Here is a 22,467-nt window from a genome sequence, read left to right as displayed (position 1 = left end):
CAACTCTGAGGTTGTGGCGCTCATCTCGCTTTACTGGATGAGGGAGCCAGAGTACAGCTTCCGGGTCACGTGGCCAGCATGACTAAGCTGCTTCTGGCAAATCAGAGCAGCAAACGGAAACACCATTTACCTTCCTGCCAGAGCAGTACCTATTTATCTACTTGCACGGGTGTGCTTTCAAACTGCTAAGTTGGCAGGAGCAGGGACTGAGCAACGGGAGCTCACCCCATCGCAGGGATTTGAACCGCCAACCTTCTGAGCGGCAAGCCCCAGGCTCTGTGGTTTAGACCACAGTGCCACCCGCGTCCCTTCCACCAGTGAATCATTTTCATCTGATTTTCTTTCAGAGTACAACATCAGTAATTTATAGTTCTGATGAAATGTAAAGAATAGGAAAAGAAGAAGCAGTAAATAAAACGACTTTGTAAAATTTCAACAGAACTCTTTTGGGGGAATACCCTCCTTTCTCATGTATGCGTTTTCTCAAGCACTGAGGGTTTGAAGGAGAAGCTTGGAGGGGGGGGTATTTGAAGGTGTGCTCCCACCCCGTCAGCGAATGGGTGGCAGCACTGTACCTTTCTCAAGATCTGCAAACCCTATCTTTCGGACCTCTATGGAGGTTTGAAGGAGAAACGTGGAGAGGACTATTTAAAGGCCTGATCTCACTTACCCATCAGCTACAGGGGCAGATGGCCACTCGCTGCCAATCCCAGTATCAAACCCCATGGAGGTCTGAATGTTCCGTGGTTCGCTTTGAAGTCCCAACAGTCACAGCATCATAAGGAAGCATACCTGACATCACTAGGGCATCAGGTGATTGGCAGGTGGGCAGCCACAAGCATCTGTTACCTTTGGCCTGCCCAGCTTGGGGAAAATAAAGATCTGGCTGTCCTGCCAGAAAAGATTCCACACCCCTTTTGTAAGAGATAGTAAAGTTGAGTTTGGCGCAAGCTGTGATGACGGGGGGGTTGGCGAGGTCTAATGGGGGACAGGCCGGGTTGGTGAGCAATGCAAACAAAGGTGGCAGCCCCTAGAACTCCATATTTTTTCAATTTCTTCCATCATAGTAAACTCATTTCTTGTTTCATAAAATATCTGTGGTCTCAGCTTATTCTAAATACTCTCATGATTAGAAATTTGATAATCATGCTACCTAAGGAAGTTTTCAGAGAAACTCCAGGGAAATTTTGGAGGCTATTTGAGAATGGCCAGCTTGGCAAATAAGTAATTTCTTATCTGGTGGTGGCAAGTACCTCAAATAGGGAAAGTGAGGGTACAAGAGATGGGTATACTCTTGTACGCACAACAAGAGATGTTGTGGCCAAGTTGCTCTTCCCCAGATACCCAGGGGCCCAGGCTGGAATATGACTGTCACAGAGGCTACATGACAATTCTACAATATCTGCAATTCTGCAGCAACAAGGAAGAAATATTAATTCAGTTGTTCTTTAATTACAAGGAAAAGAATACATGCCAGCCACTAATAGCTTGATTATATTATTAATTATCACATAGTTCTGTCTCAAATGATGTGTCTTAAAGCAAAACTCTTTAAGAAGTTGAAAATTAAATGACCCTGATCCTGTAAAATATTTGATTAACACTCTTCATTTTATGCATTATGAATCACTGCACTGAAGCAAAAGGCAATTTAAAATGGACATATGCTTTTGCAGGATTGGTTCCATAGGGTTTAAAACGTCAACTAGGATGAAATATATGTCAAAGTTGCAATTGTCAATTAAATCTGTTTCAGATTTAAAATCAGAGACAATGACCCTATTCCCCATATATATAGTAATTCTCCTCTAAATCTGGTTATTTTCTCTTTAAGTTTTATTACTTTTCTCTTTATTTTTTATTAAGTTTTTACCTTCTGTATCTGTTTATATCACATATTTTAGAGCTATACGTTTTGCTTTGTTGTTTTTTTTTAAATTTAAAATTATAAAAAAAGAAAAAACAGAAAAAAACACAGAAAAATAGAAAGAAAAAATACATCCATCATTCTCAAATTTTTAACTTTCATTACCTTCTTTCTTTGACCTCCTCCTCCCCCCCCTTTCTTGTATCCTGGTTAATAATTATCACAGCAAATCCTTTCCATAGTTCATTATATTTTGTCCTTACATTATCTTAATCTATTTTCATCTTGTCTTATAGCAAACCTTAAAACTTAAAACTTAAATCTTATTTTTACCAACTTCTCATAACCATATCATTAACCTAATTCTTTAAACATTTTTACTAGAACCAAGTAGTTCCATTTCAACATTTTTCTAACATTCATCAATTATTTTAAAACAGTCCTAATGATAAAAGAAAAAAAAGTAAAACAATCCAATCTTCATCCAGCGTCCCTTCCTCCTGGTCCCGGATTTTGTCAGTCCTTTTTGTCCCATTAATCTAGCGCATTAACCTGGTATCCTTATATCCGAGGCCCTCAAGTCTCTTCCATGTCCCTTCCGCGACTCTTCTTCATATTTTCCTTTCACTCGTGGGAACTCCAGCTAAGTAATGTTTTTGACCCTTTTCAGCAGATCAGCCCCATTTCCACAGTCCAGACTAAACTCCATGTGATATTTAAACTCCTGTTTCAGATTCCCTCCAAAATTAAGAGCCCCCACAGCTCCAAACATCTGACGGCCCATTACCAGACTCAGAAAGTCCAAACATCCCGGCATGGGAGGGTCAGTCCAACCCCCCAATTCCCAACCAAACCAAACTTTATCTTTCCAAATCTGGTTTTTTCCAAATTCATTTATCAAATCCAAAGCTCATGATCCTGCAGGGCCGCAACTCCCTTCATTTCTGGCACCCAGGATTCAGCAGTATCCTCTTCTCTCATCTGTGTTGTCATAGCACACTTCTGTTTTAGTTCCTGGGTAGGCTCCATGTAGTTTCCTACTGCCTGTTCAAAATTTCTGGTCGCATTAGTCATCAAATCCGTCTTCTGGCTTAGCTGATCCAATAGGGCATTTATTTTACAGAAAGCACCCAACAGAGCTTCTGAAAACATTGTCCTACAAGGTCACAAGTCCTTTCCCACGATTGTAATCTGTAGCAGCTGCAAGCTCCTGAAATTGGTTACAATTTCACAGTCTCCCTCTAGGGGGAAAACTTCTGTTTATTCTTTCTTTTAAGAACAATAGCAACAAAGTTTCTTTTTTAGGATATTCTGTCAATATTTGTTCCTTTGAAATGCGAAAGGAAACAATGGAATCACTATATTACTTTTCTTTTAGCTGTCTGTCAAAAACATTTGTCTCTGGTCAATGAGCTTCAAACGTCAGTCCTGACACTCCGCTCCAGGATCAGGACGGTGGAAAGTTACTTTACTTTAAACTCACTTCTGCAGGTTTAAACAGTCCAAAAAGAGATCCCCCTTCTTCTCCTGCTACCGAAGGGGGGTTCCACGATTTTAAATGATGAAAGCCAATCCTTTAAAAGTAATTTTCTAAGCTCTAGTTTACGTTGTCTTTGCTTTATTCTGACTACAAAGAAACGGAAGGCTGACTTCCTGTTTAGACCTTCCCGTTTCAGTACCAAATTGAGGTAAATTTTGAGTCCAATTCCTCTCTACTGGCCAGTCCTTATTTAAAATCCAATTGTTCGAGTTTTAAGTACTCACGGGTGATTCTTTAGATGCCAAATTGTCCCAGGAAAAAGGCAGCACTCTCCGGCAACGGCTATGCGGCTTCGCTCTACGGAAAAAGCAGTTGACTCACAGCACCGCGCCACTTCCCCCTCTTCGCTTCAGAGCCCGTTAATGGGTTCCTTTGCGGGTTGGGGGGGCGCTAAAGGTGCCCGCTGAGTCCCATGGTCACAGGCTTCATCCGCCTGTGATTTTTTAAAGGGTCCCCGCTTCGCCGTAGCGGAAACGACCTGTTTCGCGCAGAGCTGGTCCCTCCAGTTCAGAGGGAGTCCGCCATTGCCGATGGCGCCACCCCGGAAGTCCTAGAGCTATACGTTTTGATTTAGCTGTACTATTTTGTACAGTCGTCTAGAAATATTTACATTTTGTAAACTTCTGAACTGATTTTTCCCTAACTTTCATTTTTCTTTTTTTCTTTCTCCTCCTGTGATGAGGTTGCATTTTAATGTTTCAATGTTTTAATGTTGTATTTTAATCTTGTTTTTAAGTTGTATTCATTCAACTTGTTTTTATTATTGCTTGTTAGCCGCCCTGAGCCCGGCCTTGGCTGGGGAGGGTGGGGTATAAATAAAAAATATTATTATTATTATTATTAACTAGACATGACAAAAGAAACTATAAATATAAGCACCATTAAGTAAGAAAATGTAATGGGTATTAGCTGTGCTAAAATAACAGCTAACCTTTTTCCTAGTGTGGCAACTCCTCCCCACCCCTGGAGGGTTCTTAGATTTTTAAATAGCTGCACAACAGACAGGTGAAATTAGACAGGTGAAATAACCCCCTCCTGCGCGCACACACACACACACACACACACACCCCGAGATGCAATGCAGCTTGCAAAGTCACAAAAGTCCACAAAAGTTCTGTCCTTCTCACACATAGATACAAACAATTAACATAGCTACTCCTTTGACCATGGAAGGTACCAGATTTCACTATACGAAGTAGACATTTTTCATCTATATACCTGCCAATTAAGAACTGTGCTTCATGTGGCGGATAAAGCGGTTGATTCTAGTCCATGAAAGCTTATGCCACAATAACTGTGTTAGTCCCTAACAGTACTTTGTTGCTGTTTTTGCTTCAATAGATCAACAGGGAGACCTGCACCCTGCCTTGCTGGCCCTTTCCCATCTGGCCTGGGAGAGTGGAGTGCTGACTGACTCCAGCTACAAAAGCTGAGGCTGTTGAACAGATTCTTGGGCTGGAGTATCGTTTAGGGGGTGGGCGGGTTGAGAGAGATGTTGTTGTTATTATATTATTGCTGTATCTTTAGTTTTAGATCTTATGATTTATGTGGAAATTGTTTCCATTAGACTGTGTACATTTTGATGTGTTTTATTTATTGTTTATGACTTCTGTTATGTTGTTTGTAATTATGTAATCTTGTCATGTTATAAGCCGCCTTGAGCATAGTTTCAACTATGGAAAGGCGGCATACAAATAAAATGATGATGATGATGATGATGATGATGGAGATGCTTCCAGTCCAAGAATAGGTATCTGTGACCTTCCAAGTATTGTTAGGCTGCAGCTCCCATTATTCCCTGACCGCTGGCTATGTTGACTGGGGCTGATGGGAGTTGTGGTCCAGCAGTATCTGAATAGCCACAGATTACCCCCTCCTGCTACAGTCCTTGGCTGAAACGCACCTAGCACTTCTGATAAAGAATGAACATAGTGATGTTATTCCCTGCATAGTATTTTCACTCCAGGAAAATATATTCTGAAGGGGGGGGGTCCACTTTTACTTAGCAACAAATGCTATTTCCAATTGATGAATATTCAGGAATTTGCAACAACAGTGATCTAGCCGAAGACAAAGGAAAACCATCAAGACCAGTATCATACACTGCCTGGCACAACTAGCCTGCTGAAGTCATCTGGACTTGTTTGGACTCATCCAATCCCTTGTCCTACAACCGCTGCTGGCGAAGATGCACCTTTGTTGCTCATTTATGGCACTTTGTATAATCAGGTTGATAAAAGGTTATTTCCCTCATTATCTAGGTAGGAAAGTGGGAGTAGGGGATTCTGCCATTGCACAGGCAGTGAAATGGCATGACCTTCATTCCCCCCCCCCCCCGAGGAGGTTTTTACATGCACAACCATGTTCATCCTTTAGACACCAAGCTATCAAGTTTGAATTTTGGCACTGTCCTGATCTTATGACCACATGACAGAGAGATCCACGTATACACAATTTTTAGAAATTTCATTTTTAACCAAGGTTGGTGTTTGACTAGTGCTGGTGGTCATTTCCCCCCTCTATCTCATTGGGCTGCGATTCTCCTTCGTTACACTCTCTTCATTCAATGTCTCAAGTTTCCTTAATTGGATCCATTTTACCTTGTATTTTTAGATCTCTGCACACTTGGACTCCTCCTCCTTTAGCTTTTCTTCTTCTCTCTTTATTGTCATTCTTGCATTGCTGGTCCTTCTTGTGTTTAACTCTCAAGTTTCGTATGTGTCTGTCATATCTCTGCTCTGGAACTCACTGCTTCTTGAATTTCACACCTCTCCTTCCTTCCTTCCTTCCTTCCAAGTGTTGAAGCAGCATCAGAAAACCAGATACTTTAACCTCAGATCACTCCCTCTCGGCCTTCATTTCTATCCCTTTTGTTTCTTTTGAAATTGTCAGAGGAACTCCGGAAGTTTTTTTATACCAAGTCTGATCAATGGTTCTTCTAGCTCAATAGTGTTTGCATGGATTGGTTCTCTAGGTGTTTGTCCTAGCTCTGGAGAATAGGAGACCTTCTGCAGGCGAAGCAGATGGCCTTCCCCCGAACAAACTGGGCAAGATTTGTTGTGGTGTAGTGGCTCTTTGTGTGTACATCTCAACTCATGTGCCATGAAAAGATCACCACATGGGGATGGGAAACCCACAATCTATTTGTCCAGTCTGTTCCCGAGACAACAAATTCAAAGTAGAGCAGACATACAGGTTTCTCATCATGTTCAAAGTTCTTCCCATACACGGGTGAAGTCATTTTTACAACTTGGTTTTCGGACAGCTTAGCTCTCGAAGATTTTGGCCCCTGAAGGCCACAAACTCAGACGTGACTGTTCTGGTTTGAGAACTATTTTTGGAAGCCGAACATCCGACGGGGCTTCTGATTGGCTGCAGGAGCTTCCAGCAGCCAATCAGAAGCTGCGCTTTGGTTTCTGAATGTTTTGGAAGTCTAACAGACTTCTGGAATGGATTATGTTCAACTTCCAAGGTACGACTGTACTCTGTATTATTATCATCCCCATTTTATGGATGGGTAATTGAGCAAGAGTGAATTGCCTGCTCCCAGCTTGTGAATCCACAGCAGACATAAAAGTTGAATTAGGACCTTCTTGGGTTATAGCCTGGCTTCTTAAGCAACTAAACTATATCACATTTTTGTTCACTTTGGCAGCTTTGAAGTCAGACTTGAACTGGTAGGTAGCCGAAAACACACACCATCTCCTTTGTTTGAAAGGAAATTCTATAGCAGGCTAGAATGGTTAAACTTTGAAGTTAGTTGTTTCATGTTGCCATATTAGTGTTCTGTGGAGAGTCAATTCATTTGTTAATTGGAGTAATCTGCAGCCATTTAGAGGTCACAACTGTTCATGCACATTTCAGAAACTCTAACAGTTTGAAGGAACAGAACAAATGACCTGGCTGAGACAAAGTTCCTCTTCCCAATCAGAATTAACATTTTCAGACTTTGCAAATTGAGGAAGCTGTACTAGTTAAATTCAAATTCTTTATAAATTGGTTCACTTTAAGGCAACGCCCATCTTTTGTGGTTGCTAATATTTTAGCCTAACGGCAGGTAACTATAGTTCAGTCAAATTTTATCTAAGCATCTATAATCTGCTTTCAACACAAAGGGAAGAACAATATTTAATCTCAAAAAAATCAAATGATACAAGACATTTATAGAGTCTAGGAATACAATAAATTCAATGCATGGGAATATCAACTGGATCTGTCACTGTGTCTTAAACCTCACTGTGACATTAAGCTGGTGAAACTTTGCAAATCATTTGCTCCCCATGCCACGATAAGCTGGCTTCACTTACTGACTTTCAGAGTTTGTCCTCATCAAATAATAGCAACTACTCACTGACTACTACACAATAGTATAGACTGCTTTATGGGGCTTTCTTTGGCTCATAAGCCGTTCTGCACACTGGATGACAAAACATGCAAATCTTTAAGAGAAAGTTGAACAAAGTTACAGCACAGAAGCACTAGTGGGCACCATTATGATTTGTTCGTGTTCTTCTAAAATGTGCAGCTCTTTTAAGATTTTCTGTCTCCTAGCTCAGAGAAAACGAACTGTTCTTTTTCTGTTTGAATGGTCTCATGGGAAAGAGAATGACAGCACAGAGAAGGAAAGTACTTAGATCGAGCTGGCAGAGCCTAAAAATGGAAGAAAAGAGGAAAATAAATCCAGCCTGTATGCATTGTGTGTAGAATTTAATAGCTCTAAGAGACGTACATTTTATGTGCAGTTGTATACTATGTTTGGCCCTACAGGGCTGGATTAACCAGTAATCTAAACAAAGTATAATAAGGCATCAAAACTAAACTAATCCTTAATCTGCAGATCCACAGAACAACCCATAAATATAGATAACTGAGTGCAAATAGGATGGGCAGTGTGAATGTGATCATTGTGTGATCATTGTAAGGCTGTGTTGACTCAATAATACAAATTTCCTAGGTTTTGTAGGGAATGTCCACAGCTCTGTAATAGACTACACACTTTTCCATGCAAAGGTTCCAGGTTCAATCCAATCAATGTAGGATTTGATACTTGGGGGGGTGGTTTTTTTGGAGGAAGGGTATGTGAAGACAGAAGTTTGGAAAGAGAAAAGTCTGCAGTGGCTCCAGAAGCTCAATTCAGGGATGGATGATGATGATAACAATATTAATATTAATTATTATTATTATTATTATTATTATTATTATTATTATTAATTTATACCCCACCCATCTGGCTGGGTTTCCCCAGCTACTCTGGGCGGCTTTCAACAAAATATTAAAAATACAATAAAATATCAGACATTAAAAACTTCCCTAAACAGGGCTGCCTTCAGATGTCTTCTAAAAGTCAGATAGCTGTTTATTTCCTTGACATCTGAGGCTGTTTAGGAGAGTGTGCTGGGGAATACAGAAATTTACTTGGAAGCAGTGAGCAGGACCAAAGGAGGAGCAGCTGGGTCAGGTGGCTTGCACCCCTTTCTCTCACAGTATAGGCTTCAGTGTGTGACAGCAGAGCTTGCAGGCCTACATTAATTATTATAATTAGAGTGCTTCTTTCTTTAAAGTTTCCAAATCAGTTTTGGTGCCCTTTAACGGTTTTCTTTCTTTTAATGTCATTAGGTGGACTGACTTAAGGGACTGGTTGTGTTTTGTTTTTTTAAAAAAAACCACTTATTGTTGCTATATTTGCTAATATTGAGCAGAGAGACTGGTATTTCAGGGGAAATCCCATAAATCTTGGGGGGGACCCCTTCACTAAAGCTTAATCATTCTGAGACACAAATATAGAAAACCTGGGGGGGGGGGGAATCCCCAGACAGATGATTTTTTGCTAGCTAGGGGGCAGCACTTGTATGTGTGGAGAGGTCACCATAGCTTGTTATTTTTCCTTCCTGTGTTTCTTCCTGTCTGTGTGAGTGGGGAGGAAGACAGCTGTTAGAGGAAAGGGTTTCTGGGTCCAGGTCAGTAGGACCTTACTTAAATCTACTTTTCTGGTCTATGATTGTAGACCTGTGAAACAGGCACAGAGCAGAGTTGGGTTTGGTCTGTCCATCTGCAGTTGGTGTTTGCATTACGAGTTAACCGTCCGCCTGGTTGGCTTTTCTGCATGTGGAATAAGGGGGCATCACCCCCTTTTGCCCCTTGCTTTAGGCAGCAAAATGCCTTGGGATGGCCCTGCTGCAGGCAAGGAACTGCTCTGCCTTCAGGAAGGGGACACCCACTGTGGATGGAGTTAAAAGGCAAAGTGGAGAGTCAGGAAGGATCACATTTGTGTTGGAAGCAAAAGCCATCTAAATCATCAAGAGACCAGCTTGGATGGCCACCGAGAGATTTTGTCAAGGGTTTTAGACAACTAAAATCAATTCATCCACTTTATCTGTTTTGAACATACTGGAGAGGCAGCTAAAGATGTCACAAATGGTTAGAGTTGCCTGGAAACCTTCAAGGTGTCAATTGACTGTATTTTTAGGTACAGGAATGTTACATGGACATGCCAGTTTCACCAGTGATTTGGAAGGAAAAAAAGACTAAAAACAAAACAAATGGACTTGGCAATATGCAAGGGAATAAAAATATCATGAGAGTGAAGCTGAGTTGAAGCAGGGTAACTCAAAATCAATATTTTGCTTTTAAACTCTTAAGGGGAGGCCCAGGAGGGCTGCACTCATTTTGTCCTCCTTACTTATTATCCTCAGAGGATTGGCTGAAAAGTGTCAAGATGACTCCATACTTACAGCTAGGACATTCCTCGCTGACAAGCCACTTGTTAGACTATTTGGCTGCTGCTTCACCCCCCTAGCATGGGGTTTGTGCAGAGGATAAAATAAACAAAACAAAGCCCCAAACTTGGAACAGGTGGAATGTGCCCAAAACAGTGGTATCTCTGGTTACGAACTTAATTCCTTCCGGAGGTCCGTTCTTAACCTGAAACTGTTCTTAACCTGAGGTACCACTTTAGCTAATGGGGCCTCCCACTGCCGCCACGCCGCTAGCACACGATTTCTGTTCTCATCCTGACGTAAAGTTCTTAACCTGAGGTACTACTTCCAGGTTAGCGGAGTGTGTAACCCGAAGTGTCTGTAACCCGAGTTGTTTGTAACCTGGGGTACCACTGTATGACATTTCAAGTATACTTCTCCCTTCCTTCCTGCCCATGCTTGCATCAAACAAATCTCTTAGTTATTGTGGCCACTCGGACTTAAGTTGGATGGTTGCCCATGGCCTATCCATGTACTATGAATGACTGGTTTTTGGCGCGTTTTACATGTTACGCGAACAGTTTCTTACACAAGGAGTATAATGTGGCAGAGGGACATTATGCAACAACATGGCCACCATTTCTGTAAATTTTAAAACAAAAACCAAAGCAAATGACTGTGGTACTACCAGGAACATTCATCCACTGAATGTCTGGGCAAACAGGAATGTTTCCAAATTTCTACTGAAAGTTAATAATGAGAAAGAGAAGTGCACCTCACTGGGGGGGGGGCATTCCACAACAGGGGAACCACAACTAAAAAGACCCTGTCATGGGACAGTGCCAACCTTTTTGGCTTCACTGGCCAGATCTTTTTCAGGCCAAATTGCAGCCCGGCCAAATTTTAGTGTCGGACACATGATGCCAAATGACTGGCTTGTGGATGGTCCTGTCCACCTCTTGAAATCCCTAGTGCAGTTTTTAAAGGTAAAGGACCCCTGGACAGTTAAGTCCAGTCTAAGGCGACTAAGGGGTTGCGGCGCTCATCTTGCTTTCAGGCCTTGGGAGCCGGCCTTTGTCCACAGACAGCTTTCTGGGTCATGTGGCCAGCATGACTAAACTGCTTCTGGCGCAACAGAATACCATGACGGAAGCCAGAGCGCACGGAAATGCCATTTATCTTCCCGCCGCAGTGGTACCTATTTATCTACTAGCACTGGTATGCTTTCAAACTGCTAGGTTGGCAGGAGCTGGGACAGAGCAACGGGAGCTCACTCTGTCTTGGGGATTCGAACCGCCAACCTTCCGATCGGCAAGCTCAAGAGGCTCAGTGGTTTAGACCACAGCGCCACCTTCTAGTGTTTAAAGGAGGATGCTTCAAACAGTGATTTTGCACTTTAACCAGCCTCAGGTGGAGGCATCAGAGTGGAATGTGGGGCCTGGCTTAAAGCCCCTGGAAAAAGTGTTCTTTGAAGCACTTCTATTGGTGGCGAGCAGTGGTGTGGGAGAGGAGAAAGACATATGCATTGGGGATAACAACCCAGTGAGGTTGGCTAGGCTGAGAGGCTGTGATGGGCTCAAGGTCACCTCAATGGCTGAATAGGGATTTCAACCCTGGTCTCAAAGGTCTTAGTCCAACATTCTAACCACTACACCACACTCATACCTAAAGTGACCACCAACAATTTGAAAGGCATGTGCATTGACAGCTACAGAATAAAATCTTTTAATTTCCCAGGAGACAATACAAAAAATTTTTTTTCTTTCCAGTAGCACCTTAAAGACCAACTAAGTTAGTTCTTGGTATGAGCTTTCGTGTGCATGCACACTTCGTCTGACGAAGTGTGCATGCACACGAAAGCTCATACCAAGAACTAACTTAGTTGGTCTTTAAGGTGCTACTGGAAAGAAAATTTTTTTTTTGTTTTGACTATGGCAGACCAACACGGCTACCTATCTGTAACCAGGAGACAATGTGTGTTCCGGATGTTATCCTTCATGAGGTCTATTATTATTATTATCATTATTATCATTATTATTATTATTATTATTATTATTATTATTATTATTATTATACCATCCTATACTCGGGGGTCTCAGGGCAGTTCACAGAATAAAATCAAGATATAAAACTACAAAATACCTTATAAAAATAAAAACAACAACCCAATAGCCCCCCCCCCAAAAAAACACATTATAAAGGGCATAGGATGTAAATCGTATCAACCAAAGGTCTGGTTAAAAAGGAACATTTTTGCCTGGCGCCTAAAGATGTATAATAAAAGCGCCAAGCGAACTTCCCTGGGGAGAGCATTCCACAGACAGGGATCCGCTGCAGAGAAGTCTTGTTCTCATGTTGCCACCCTCCGAACCTCTTGAGGAGGGGGCACATGAAGGAGGGCCTCAGAAGATGATCTCAGGATCTGGGTAGGTTCATATGGAAAGAGGTGGTCCTTGGGGTATTGCGGTCCTGAGCCGTTTAAGGCTTTATAGGTCAAAACCACGTTATCTTTATCATTTCACTGCTGGATCTGTATCTAAGTGTTTCTTTTTGTGGCAGTGATCCTATAAGCAGCAGAGAGCCAGTGTGGTGTAGTGGTTAAGAGCGGTAGTCTCGTAATCTGGTGAACCGGGTTCGCTTCCTCGCTCCTCCACATGCAGCTGCTGGGTGACCTTGGGCCAGTCACACTTCTTTGAAGTCTCTCAGCCCCACTCACCTCACAGAGTGTTTGTTGTGGGGGAGGAAGGGAAAGGAGAATGTTAGCCGCTTTGAGACTCCTTAAAGGGAGTGAAAGGCGGGATATCAAATCCAAACTCTTCTTCTTCAATGAGAAGACCATCGCAGGAGATTTTTGATAGGCATGTGTGGCAGTTTGAACCAGTTTCACATCTCTAGTTATAACTCTATCTATTATTTATTCCACCCCAACGGTATTTGTTTCTGAGAGCAAAAAACACCTCCCCAAATACAATTTTCAATTTTTTTAGTAGAAACAGAGAAACAAGAAAAATACTATGTCAGTCACCCATTCCCTTTCTTACTCATTTCCCCCTACCTAACATATATGGTTTGTAAAGAAAAAAAGCAACTCACTAAAGTACTGCAACTTTAAATTACTGCTTTAGGTCCCTGCAAAGACTAATAATTTCACAAGTGGAATCATGTCAATTGAACAGCCATCAGCAAGGATTGGGTGTGCCAGGACCTGTCTATGAGTTTGTCAACCCCTAGTAATTGAACCTCATTAACTTCAATTGATTGACTCATATATGGGATTTCAGAAATGTGTTAGTTCAGTTTTTAATCTCACATTGGAAACTGCTTTCCCCCCATCCTTGAACTTGTGTGTGTACTGGGTGGGTGTTATAGACAGTAAAATAGATATATTTATCATCTTTACTGTTCACATCATGTGTCTGATAGCATAATTTATTGTGTATGAAAGCTCACCCCAAGATAATTTAGTTAGTCTTTTAAGGTGTTGTTTTAACAGTACAGTAATAGAACAGGTGTTGCTCTAACAGTGCAGCAATAAAATGTACCATGCAAACCTTTAATAAGGTTAGATAAGTGAGAATGTACACATGATGGAGCCTCTATGTTCAGGGACGATAGGGGTGTTCACATGTTACATTCAATGAATGTACAATCTGTGAACATAAATGGTTGAACAGCACAAATCAATGTACAGTGGTACATCGGGTTACATACGCTTCAGGTTACATACGCTTCAGGTTACATACTCCGCTAACCCAGAAATAATGCTTCAGGTTAAGAACTTTGCTTCAGGATAAGAACAGAAATTGTGCTCCGGTGGCGCAGCGGCAGCAGGAGGCCCCATTAGCTAAAGTAGTGCTTCAGGTTAAGAGCAGTTTCAGGTTAAGTACAGACCTCCAGAGCGAATTAAGTACTTAACCCGAGGTACCACTGTATACTCTTTCACACAAACACATGTCTGTCTGCCTGTGTAGAAACAGCTTGTGCCTGTATTAACTGCAGCTTATGTACAACCTAATATGTCCCTGAAAACCAATGGCTATGGAACAACAGAGAGGGAAGCCTGGGTCTTTCATACCCTACTTGTGGGCTTTGGGGAGGCATCTGGTTGGTGTCTGTGAGAAGGAAGATAGAATAGATTAGGGTTTCCCAAACTTGGGTCTCCAGCTGGTTTTGGAATACAGTTCCCATCATCCCTGACCACTGGTCTTCTGGTTAGATAGGGATGATGGGAGCTGTAGTCCAAAAACAGCTGGAGACCCAAGTTTGGAAAATCCTGGAATAGATGGACCTTTGATCTTACCTTGCAGGGCTCTTCATATGTTCTTGCTTATCTACTGTATATTCAACAACAATAATAAAGATTGTTGTTGTTGCTGAATTAGCCTTAGCCTAGCCTTATCTACTGTATATTTTGGAAAGCGATTTGTCTGTCTGCCCATCTGTTCTCTATGGTTTTGGCCGCGTCTTGAGATATGATTGCCGAACTTGGCATGAAGGTTTCTGAATCAATATGTTGGACCGAAACATGGCTTTTGGTGTGACTTCACCCAATTTTTGGCACGAGGGGTCCAAACTACATTGATATGGACACTTCTGAAGATATTGTTGCCCCATCTGGTGGCACTTCACCCATTTTTGTGGGAGAAGGCCAACCTGCATCAATTTGGATGCCTCTGAAGATCCTGTTTCCCAACTCAGGTTGAGAGTCTTAAGCTGCAGGAGGTGGTCTTGGGCTGTGCTTGGACAACGGACACCATGTTGAATCCAGATGGTGGACCAAAATAACCCTAATGAAATATGAACTCCTCCCCCACACCAAAATAATAATAATATTAAAATTGATTTGAGGTCAGGCCAGGTGTTCCCTGGATCAGATCGAAGCCCTGGGTGGGTGTGAGCAAGTGCAGGCCTGAAACTCATAAATCACACTATTCATATAAAATCATAATTTTTTTTGTTTCTTTAAATTCACTGGCGGCATCAGGGCTTTCTACTAGTCCACTATACTATGTATGCTGGAAAGATATTTGTCTGTTTGCTACCCGTTAGGACATTTCTTAAGATATTGAAACCAAATTTTGTACAGTGGTACCTCGGGATACATACGCTTCAGGTTACATACGCTTCAGGTTACAGACTCCGCTAACCCAGAAATAGTACCTCGGGTTAAGAACTTTGCTTCAGGATGAGAACAGAAATTGGGCTCCGGCGTCACAGCAGCAGCAGGAGGCCCCATTAGCTAAAGTGGTGCTTCAGGTTAAGAACAGTTTCAGGTTAAGAACGGACCTCCGGAACGAATTAAGTACTTAACCCGAGCTACCACTGTATGATTATTCCCAAGATCAAGGAGCCAGGATTTCAGCCATGTTTGGATGCATCTGGGTGCCATTTTGAATCAAGATGGCAGACTGAACCATGCAAAACTGCACTGATTTTTGTTTGTTTGTTTAGAATTCTTGAGCAATACTGGGCACAAGGTTACTATAAAAGATGAGATTATTTGTAGAGCTATTCATATTTTTTAAGAAAACAGGCTCCAGTTCATATGTTTGCCTCTTTAACATAGAAGAGTGGCTACAGTGGCTGTTGTTCCCCCAAGCAAGTGCAAAACTATACTATAGCAGGATGTTTCATCTCATCTCTCAAAGAAATCTGTTCATTTGATGATAATTCAATAGTTTTCTCTTTCATTTTTGGTCTGACTGTGTGCATGAGGATCTCAGTGCAAGAAGATGGGCTGGGATGAACTTCGAGACACCTTCTGTTTACAGGGGTGGTGCTGTGGGTTAAACCACAGAGGCTAGGGCTTGCTGATCAGAAGGTCGGTGGTTCAAATCCCTGCAATGGGGTGAGCTCCCGTTGCTCAGTCCCTGCTCCTGCCAACCTAGCAGTTCAAAAGCACGGCAAAGTGCAAGTAGATAAATAGGTACCACTCTGGCGGGAAAGTGAACAGCGTTTCCGTGCGCTGCTCTGGTTCACCAGAAGCGGCTTAGTCATGCTGGCCACATGACCTGTTTTTTTGTTTTTTGTTTTTTTAAAAAAATAATATTTATTAAAGATTTTTTAAAATTATAAAAAAGAAAAAACAAAAAAAGACAAAACAGAAAAATAGAAAGAAAAAATACATCCATCATTCTCAAATTTTCAACTTTCATTACCTTCTTTCTTTGACCTCCTCCTCCTCCCCTTTCTTGTATCCTGGTTAATAATTATCACAGCAAATCCTTTGCATAGTTCATAATATTTTGTCCTTACATTACCTTAATCTATTTTCATCTTGTCTTATAGCAAACCTTAAAACTTAAAACTTAAATCTTATTTTTACCAACTTCTCATAACCATATTGTCAGAGACTGCCTCTAGGTCCCGGCTCACAAAGGACCAACGCTAGCCGGTAGAACGGAATAAAGTCTTTATTGAAGTATAGTTTCCATTTCCACATCTTAGCGTGCGTCTCTACGTCTATTCCCTAGATCGGCGAAGTCCCATCTGAATCTCCGCCTCCTGTACACCAGTTCAAGACCCTAGCCTTGCTCCACCTTTTGCGTCTCTCCTTTCGCCTCTGGGTCCTACCACCCCCCGGGGTTCCTTCCTTCCTGGATGCCTCGGATGCGGACCCTTCGGATTCCTCCCCCTCCCTTCGGCGGGCTTTAGGACCTGGCTCCCTTTCCGGGCTGCTCATTGCGCCTCCCTCTGGTACATTTGAACTTGGCGCGCGCGCGCTGTCTCCGACCCTCCTCTCTACCGTTTCCTCGCTCTCTGACGCAGGCGTGGCTGCTGCCGGAGAGCTGCCTGTCGCTGGTGCCTGGAACTCCTCCCCCCTGCTGCTCTCTGGTGGAGTAGCTGGTCCGGATTTCCAGCTGCTGCTCTCTGAATCCCCTCTGGTCCCTTCTTCCTGGGGTGCCCCTCTTGGTAACCCCCCAGCTCTGCCCACGGGAGCCCCTTTCTGTGAATCCTCCGATTCGCTGGACAGACTTAGAGATCTCGGACGGCTATCATCGCTAACCTCTCCTTCCGATTCCTCGCCATCCGTTCCCTCTGCTCCTGAACCCCTGACATCCATCCCCCCCTCGAAGCCCCCCCTTCCCCCCTCCCCTCCTTCCGGTGTGGGTTCTGGGTGCTCCGTCGTGGCAGGGGTGAGTGCCGGATACAGTTCTTCCCTCGTGTCGTACATTACATCGGGCAGGTCTGGCTCGTCCTCCGTGCGCTCGTCGACGTCGATCTCCTCTGCTTCCATCTCCCTGCCTTCGTGTTCAAATCCCACGTCCTCCCCCAACACGTCCATGTCCATCTCTCCCCCGTTCCCCTCTGAGGGTGATGCCTGCCAGGGACCCCCCAGCCACTTCCTGCGCCACTGCTCCTCTGGTTGATTATCCCACCAATAGGAGCGGTCTGAGGCAGAACCCGAGGGTGAACCTTCCGGAGAGCGTATGTGTGGTGCCGTCTCCTCGTCCGAGTCGAACCCCTGGAACGTGCTGCCTGAAAGTGTGGGTGTGAAGAGCCAGTCATCGAAATACTCGGCTGGCATGGGCCTGTGTGGGAAAATGGCATGGAACTCTTCCTTGAGAAGAGGCTCGTCCAAGGCATAGCCCGGCACCCAACTGTTGGCGCTGGCCGGGGTATCCTCTCTGGCAAGAAGGTATTCTACTCCCTCTTCCCCCCATCTCGAGTCTAAAATCTCTGTGGCTTCGTTGATGCGCTCCCCTCTTGGCGACCCCCTTTCCCTGGGTCCTTCTCTGGGCGGATCTGGTGCTGTGCCTGGCTCGTGAAATCTATGCGGTGCTTTGTAGGGCGTGAGCACCGATCTATGGAAGACCGGATGCATTCTGGAACCCTCCGGAAGCGCTAACCGGAAGGCCACTGGATTGACCTGTGCCTGGACTTGGTAAGGCCCTAGCTGCTTATGCCCTAGCTTCTTCTTGGCCAACGATCTGGTCGGCACTGCTTGCGCTGCTAACCAAACCCAGTCTCCCACCTGTATGTCTTCCCCTACTCTCCTGTGTCTGTCAGCCTGCAGTTTGTATGCGTGCTTTGCCAGTTCCAACTGCCTCCTAAGCTGTTCGTGGACTTCCTGCAACTCTGACGCTAATTCTTCCGCTGCCTGCGGCTCCCCCTCCCCCACTCTCTCTAAACCTGGGAAGGTTCTGGGATGCCTCCCGTTGTTGGCGAAGAACGGCGTCACCCCCGTCGACACGTGCTTCGTATTGTTGTAAGCGAACTCTGCGAGGGGCAGGTAGTCCACCCACGTGTTAGGCTGCTGATTGGCGTAGCATCTCAGGTACTGCTGCATGATGGCGTTGACCCTCTCCGCTTGTCCGTTGGTCTGCGGGTGTCTCGCCGACGCTAGATTGATCTTGACGTTCAGGATGCCCATCAACTTTTGCCAGAAGTTCGAGATGAACTGCCGCCCCCGGTCGGATAGAATAGATCGTGGCAGACCGTGGACCTTAAACACGTGGTCTATGAACAGTTTGGCGGTCTGTTCTGCCGTGGCCACCTTCGCACACGGAATGAAGTGTGCCATCTTGGTAAACATGTCCACCACCACAAGCACTGCCGTCTTTCCCCGCGAACTGGGCAGATCCGTGACAAAGTCCAGGGCCACCCGTTCCCACGGCTCAGACGGCGTCTGCAACGGTTCCAGCAATCCCGCCGGCGGTTTGTGCACTGACTTGGCCCTTTGGCAGGTGTCGCATCTCGAGACGTAATCCGCTACTTCCCCCCGCATCTTGGGCCACCAAAAGTCTCTGGTCACTAGTTCTACAGTCTTTTCTCTGCCAAAGTGCCCGGCAGTGGGGGCGTCGTGTAGCTGCTGCAGCACCCTTGCGCGGAGGTCATTCCCCGGCACGTAGAGTGCTCCCTTGCGGATGAGCAAACCGTCTCTGATCTGGAACTCGTCGTCCTTCACCGTGCCCTTGTGCACCTCCTCCATCTTGGCTAGCGCGAAGGGGTCCTCCTGCAACGCTCGACGTACGGCGTCCAGATCCACGGTCGCCGAGGCGCAAGCCCACGCTTCCGGTGCGAAAATGTGCTTGGCTGCCGACGGTGCCTCCTCCTCGAGGTATTGCGGCTTTCTGGACAAGGCATCCGCCATGATGTTGTTGTCACCCGGGATGTACTCTATCTTGAAGTCGAAGTCCGCGAAGAACTCTGCCCATCTAATGTGCCTCTGATTCAGGAACCTCGCCGTGCGCCAGTACTCTAGATTCTTGTGGTCCGTGCGGACCTGCACTGTGTGTCTGGCTCCGATAAGGAAGTGCCGCCACGCTTTGAACGCTGCATGGATGGCTAGCAACTCCCTGTCCCAGATGGTGTAATTCTGCTCCGACTTGCTGAGCTTCCTTGAGTAGAAGGCGCACGGCCTCCAGTCCCCCTGCTGGTCTTGTTGCAACAGTACAGCTCCCACGGCTCTGTCTGAGGCGTCCGTCTCCACCCTCATCGGTCTGCTGGGATTCACATGCAGCAGCTGCTCCTCGGAAGCGAAGAGACGCTTGAGTTTCTGAAAGGACTGCTCCGCTTCCTCCGTCCAGATAAACTTCTTCTTCTTGGAGCTGAGCGTGTCAGTGATGGCCGCCGTTTGCATGGCGAACCCCTTGATGAACTTGCGATAAAAGTTGGCAAAGCCGACAAACCGCTGGACTTCCTTCCTATTGCGCGGGCTTTTCCAGTCCAATACTGAGCGAACCTTGGCGCTGTCCATGGCGAGCCCCTTGTCCGACAGTTTATAGCCCAGGAAATCCACCTCCGTCACGTCGAACTGGCACTTCTCCAGCTTGGCGTACAGCCTGTGCTCCTTTAGTCTCCGCAGAACTTCCCTGACATCCCTCTCGTGCGCTTCTCGCGACTCAGAAAATATCAGGATGTCGTCCAGGAAGCATACGCATTTCTTGTAAAGGAGTCCCGCCAACACGTGATGCATAAAGGCTTGAAAACAGTGAGAGCCATTTTGTAATCCGAAGGGCATAACTCTGTATTCGTAGGTGCCCAGTGGTGTGAACATGGCCGTCTTCCACTCGTCGCCCTCCCGCACACGAATCAGGTTGTACGCGCCTCGCAGATCCAACTTGGTGAAAACGCGTCCTTTCCTTACCGTCGCGAGCAGGTCGTCTATTTTGGGCATGGGGAAGGACGAGGGCTTGGTTTTCGAGTTCAAAATTCGAAAGTCAACTACAAGCCTCTTCTGGGGCGTGTCTCGCTTCTTCACAAAGAATACTGGACTGCCCCCTACAGCTTTCGACTCCCGAATGAACCCGCGCTTCAAATTGTGGTCTATGAACTCCCTAAGTTCCTGCAGTTCGTCCTCAGACATGGAATACAGTTTCCCTGTTGGCAGCGTTGCCCCCGGCAGGAGATCAATCTTGCAGTCATAGGGTCTGTGGGGGGGCAGTTTGTCCGCCTCCTTCTCGCAGAAGACCTCCAAAAACTCCTTGTACTTGTTGGGCACCGCTTGCACCATGCCTAGGTGTAGCTGCGGTGCATCCTCTCGCCCCTCTCCTTCCTGGCAGGTCTGGATGCAGTGCGCTGCGCAGTAGGAAGAGCAGAAAGTCAATTGCCGCTGGTACCACGCTAATGCCGGGCTGTGCCTATCCAGCCAACTCATGCCCAACACTATGGGCGTGTCCGACAATTGGGTGACGTTGAAGCTGATGACTTCTCGGTGATTCCCAATTTGCATCACCATAGGTGGTGTCTGCTGCACCACCTGCCCCCCTAGCAGTTCCCTGCCATCCACTGTGACCACGTTCAGGGGCAGTGTGGCTGGCAGTAGCGCTATGTTGTGTTGTTGAAGGAATTCCAGTGCGATAAAGTCCGCATTACTGCCAGAGTCAATCGTAATCGGCACTTCTAAAGTGAGACCACTGGGCAGCTGGAGCGATGCGGTGAGCTGCACCACTGGTTTGGGCGGGAGGGGATCCGTGGGCTTCAAAATCTCTGGGGACTTCTTCACTGACTCGCCTGGCTGGCCCCCAGTGCTTCCGTTTCCCTGCCGTGGTTCACTTTGCTGAGTTGCTCCCATTACTGTCATTGAAGCTGCAGTGTGCTTGTGGAGCCTCTGGGGACACTCTTTCGCCATGTGCTTCGAACTGTCACAGATGTAACACTTCCTGTTCCCTCTAGGCTGCTTTGTTTTGACTGCTCCCGGTGTTAAGGCTCTGGTGGCTGAATGAGCTCTAGCACCGCCGATCTCCATTGGCTCCTCCCCCCCTGCTTGCGGAGGCGTTGATTGCGCACGCGCGACATCCCTGGGCAAGAGGGAGGGCACTCTGGCTGGTGTGCGTCCCCAACGCCCTTCTCCTCTGTCCCAAGGGCGGTCCTCCAGCCTCACCCCCACTGCAAGCGATCTGTCCACCACTTCCTGGGTGCTTTTGGGTCTCTCCCCCCGCGCTATCTCATCCTTGATTTGGGGGTTCAATCCTTCCCAATAAAGATCTCTAACGGGGGGGGAATCCTTGTCCCACCCCAAGGCATTGACCAATGCAAAAAAGCGGGAGTGATACTGCCTCACGCTGGCTCTCCCTTGTCTCAGCTCAAATATGTCCTTACGGGCAATGTCAATGTCTATTTTCGATAGAAAGCAAGAATCCATCGCTTCAATGAATGCAGCTGAACTCTGGAGCGCTGGGTCCATATCTCTCCACAGATTGCGCAGACATGCTTTCGCCTCTCCATGCAAATGAGACAAGATAAACCCCACTTTTTCTTGCTCATCTCTAAACTCTTTCTCCAGCAGTTTCAGCGCAAACTGCACGTCTGCTCGGAAATTGGGGTACTGCTGCAAATTCCCATCAAAGTGAGATACAATGCTGCCTCCAGTCCTTCCCAACCCGATTCCCTCGGATCTGGAACCCGTTTGTGCCTGCTTAGTAAGCACTTCCAACCTGGCTTGGAGATCTCGGCATGCAGCAGCCGCTTCATCCTCTCTTTTCCTGGAGGCGATTATCTCTGCGCTGAGCTGCGTTACCGCTTCTCGCAGGGAAGCAATTTGCTCTTCAGTAGACATGTCGCTTGACTTTTGTGAGCTCCAAAGGCACCAGTCCTCTTTCCTCCCTGCTTCGCTCCCCACACGCCGCTTGAGTCAAAGAGAACTGATGAAAACTTCTGGGAGATGGGACTTACTGTCAGAGACTGCCTCTAGGTCCCGGCTCACAAAGGACCAACGCTAGCCGGTAGAACGGAATAAAGTCTTTATTGAAGTATAGTTTCCATTTCCACATCTTAGCGTGCGTCTCTACGTCTATTCCCTAGATCGGCGAAGTCCCATCTGAATCTCCGCCTCCTGTACACCAGTTCAAGACCCTAGCCTTGCTCCACCTTTTGCGTCTCTCCTTTCGCCTCTGGGTCCTACCACCCCCCGGGGTTCCTTC

At 45.7% G+C, this 22,467-nt stretch overlaps 1 protein-coding gene and 1 long non-coding RNA gene across 6 annotated transcripts in view; one reads left to right on the top strand and one right to left on the bottom strand.

Moving 5' to 3' along the window:
• LOC310745642 overlaps positions 1–5,013 on the top strand; it is a 30,691-nt gene extending 25,678 nt beyond the window's left edge. Inside the window, exon 3 of the long non-coding RNA XR_014540267.1 lies at positions 4,749–5,013. This is a non-coding gene — a long non-coding RNA (uncharacterized lncRNA). The remainder of the gene's footprint in view (positions 1–4,748) is intronic.
• EOMES (eomesodermin) overlaps positions 1–22,467 on the bottom strand; it is a 307,841-nt gene that overhangs the window by 13,620 nt on the left and 271,754 nt on the right. The window contains exon 1 of one of the 5 annotated variants that reach the window (XM_083578007.1): positions 6,008–6,390. The exons of 3 other annotated variants lie outside the window; for them this stretch is intronic. Coding sequence is in view for 1 of the 2 variants with exons in the window: in XM_083578003.1 (XP_083434129.1) it covers positions 671–726 (56 nt within the window). In the remaining variant the exon portion in view is untranslated. Of the gene's footprint in view, positions 1–670; positions 757–6,007; positions 6,391–22,467 lie in introns of those variants that run through there. One more of the 5 variants, XM_083578003.1, reaches the window with a different exon arrangement.

The sequence above is a fragment of the Podarcis filfolensis genome, assembly GCF_964270895.1.
Source record: "Podarcis filfolensis genome assembly, chromosome: 12".
Lineage (NCBI taxonomy): Eukaryota > Metazoa > Chordata > Lepidosauria > Squamata > Lacertidae > Podarcis > Podarcis filfolensis.
The sequence above is the reverse complement of the archived record's forward strand: the minus strand, read 5'-3'. Positions and strand labels throughout refer to the sequence as shown.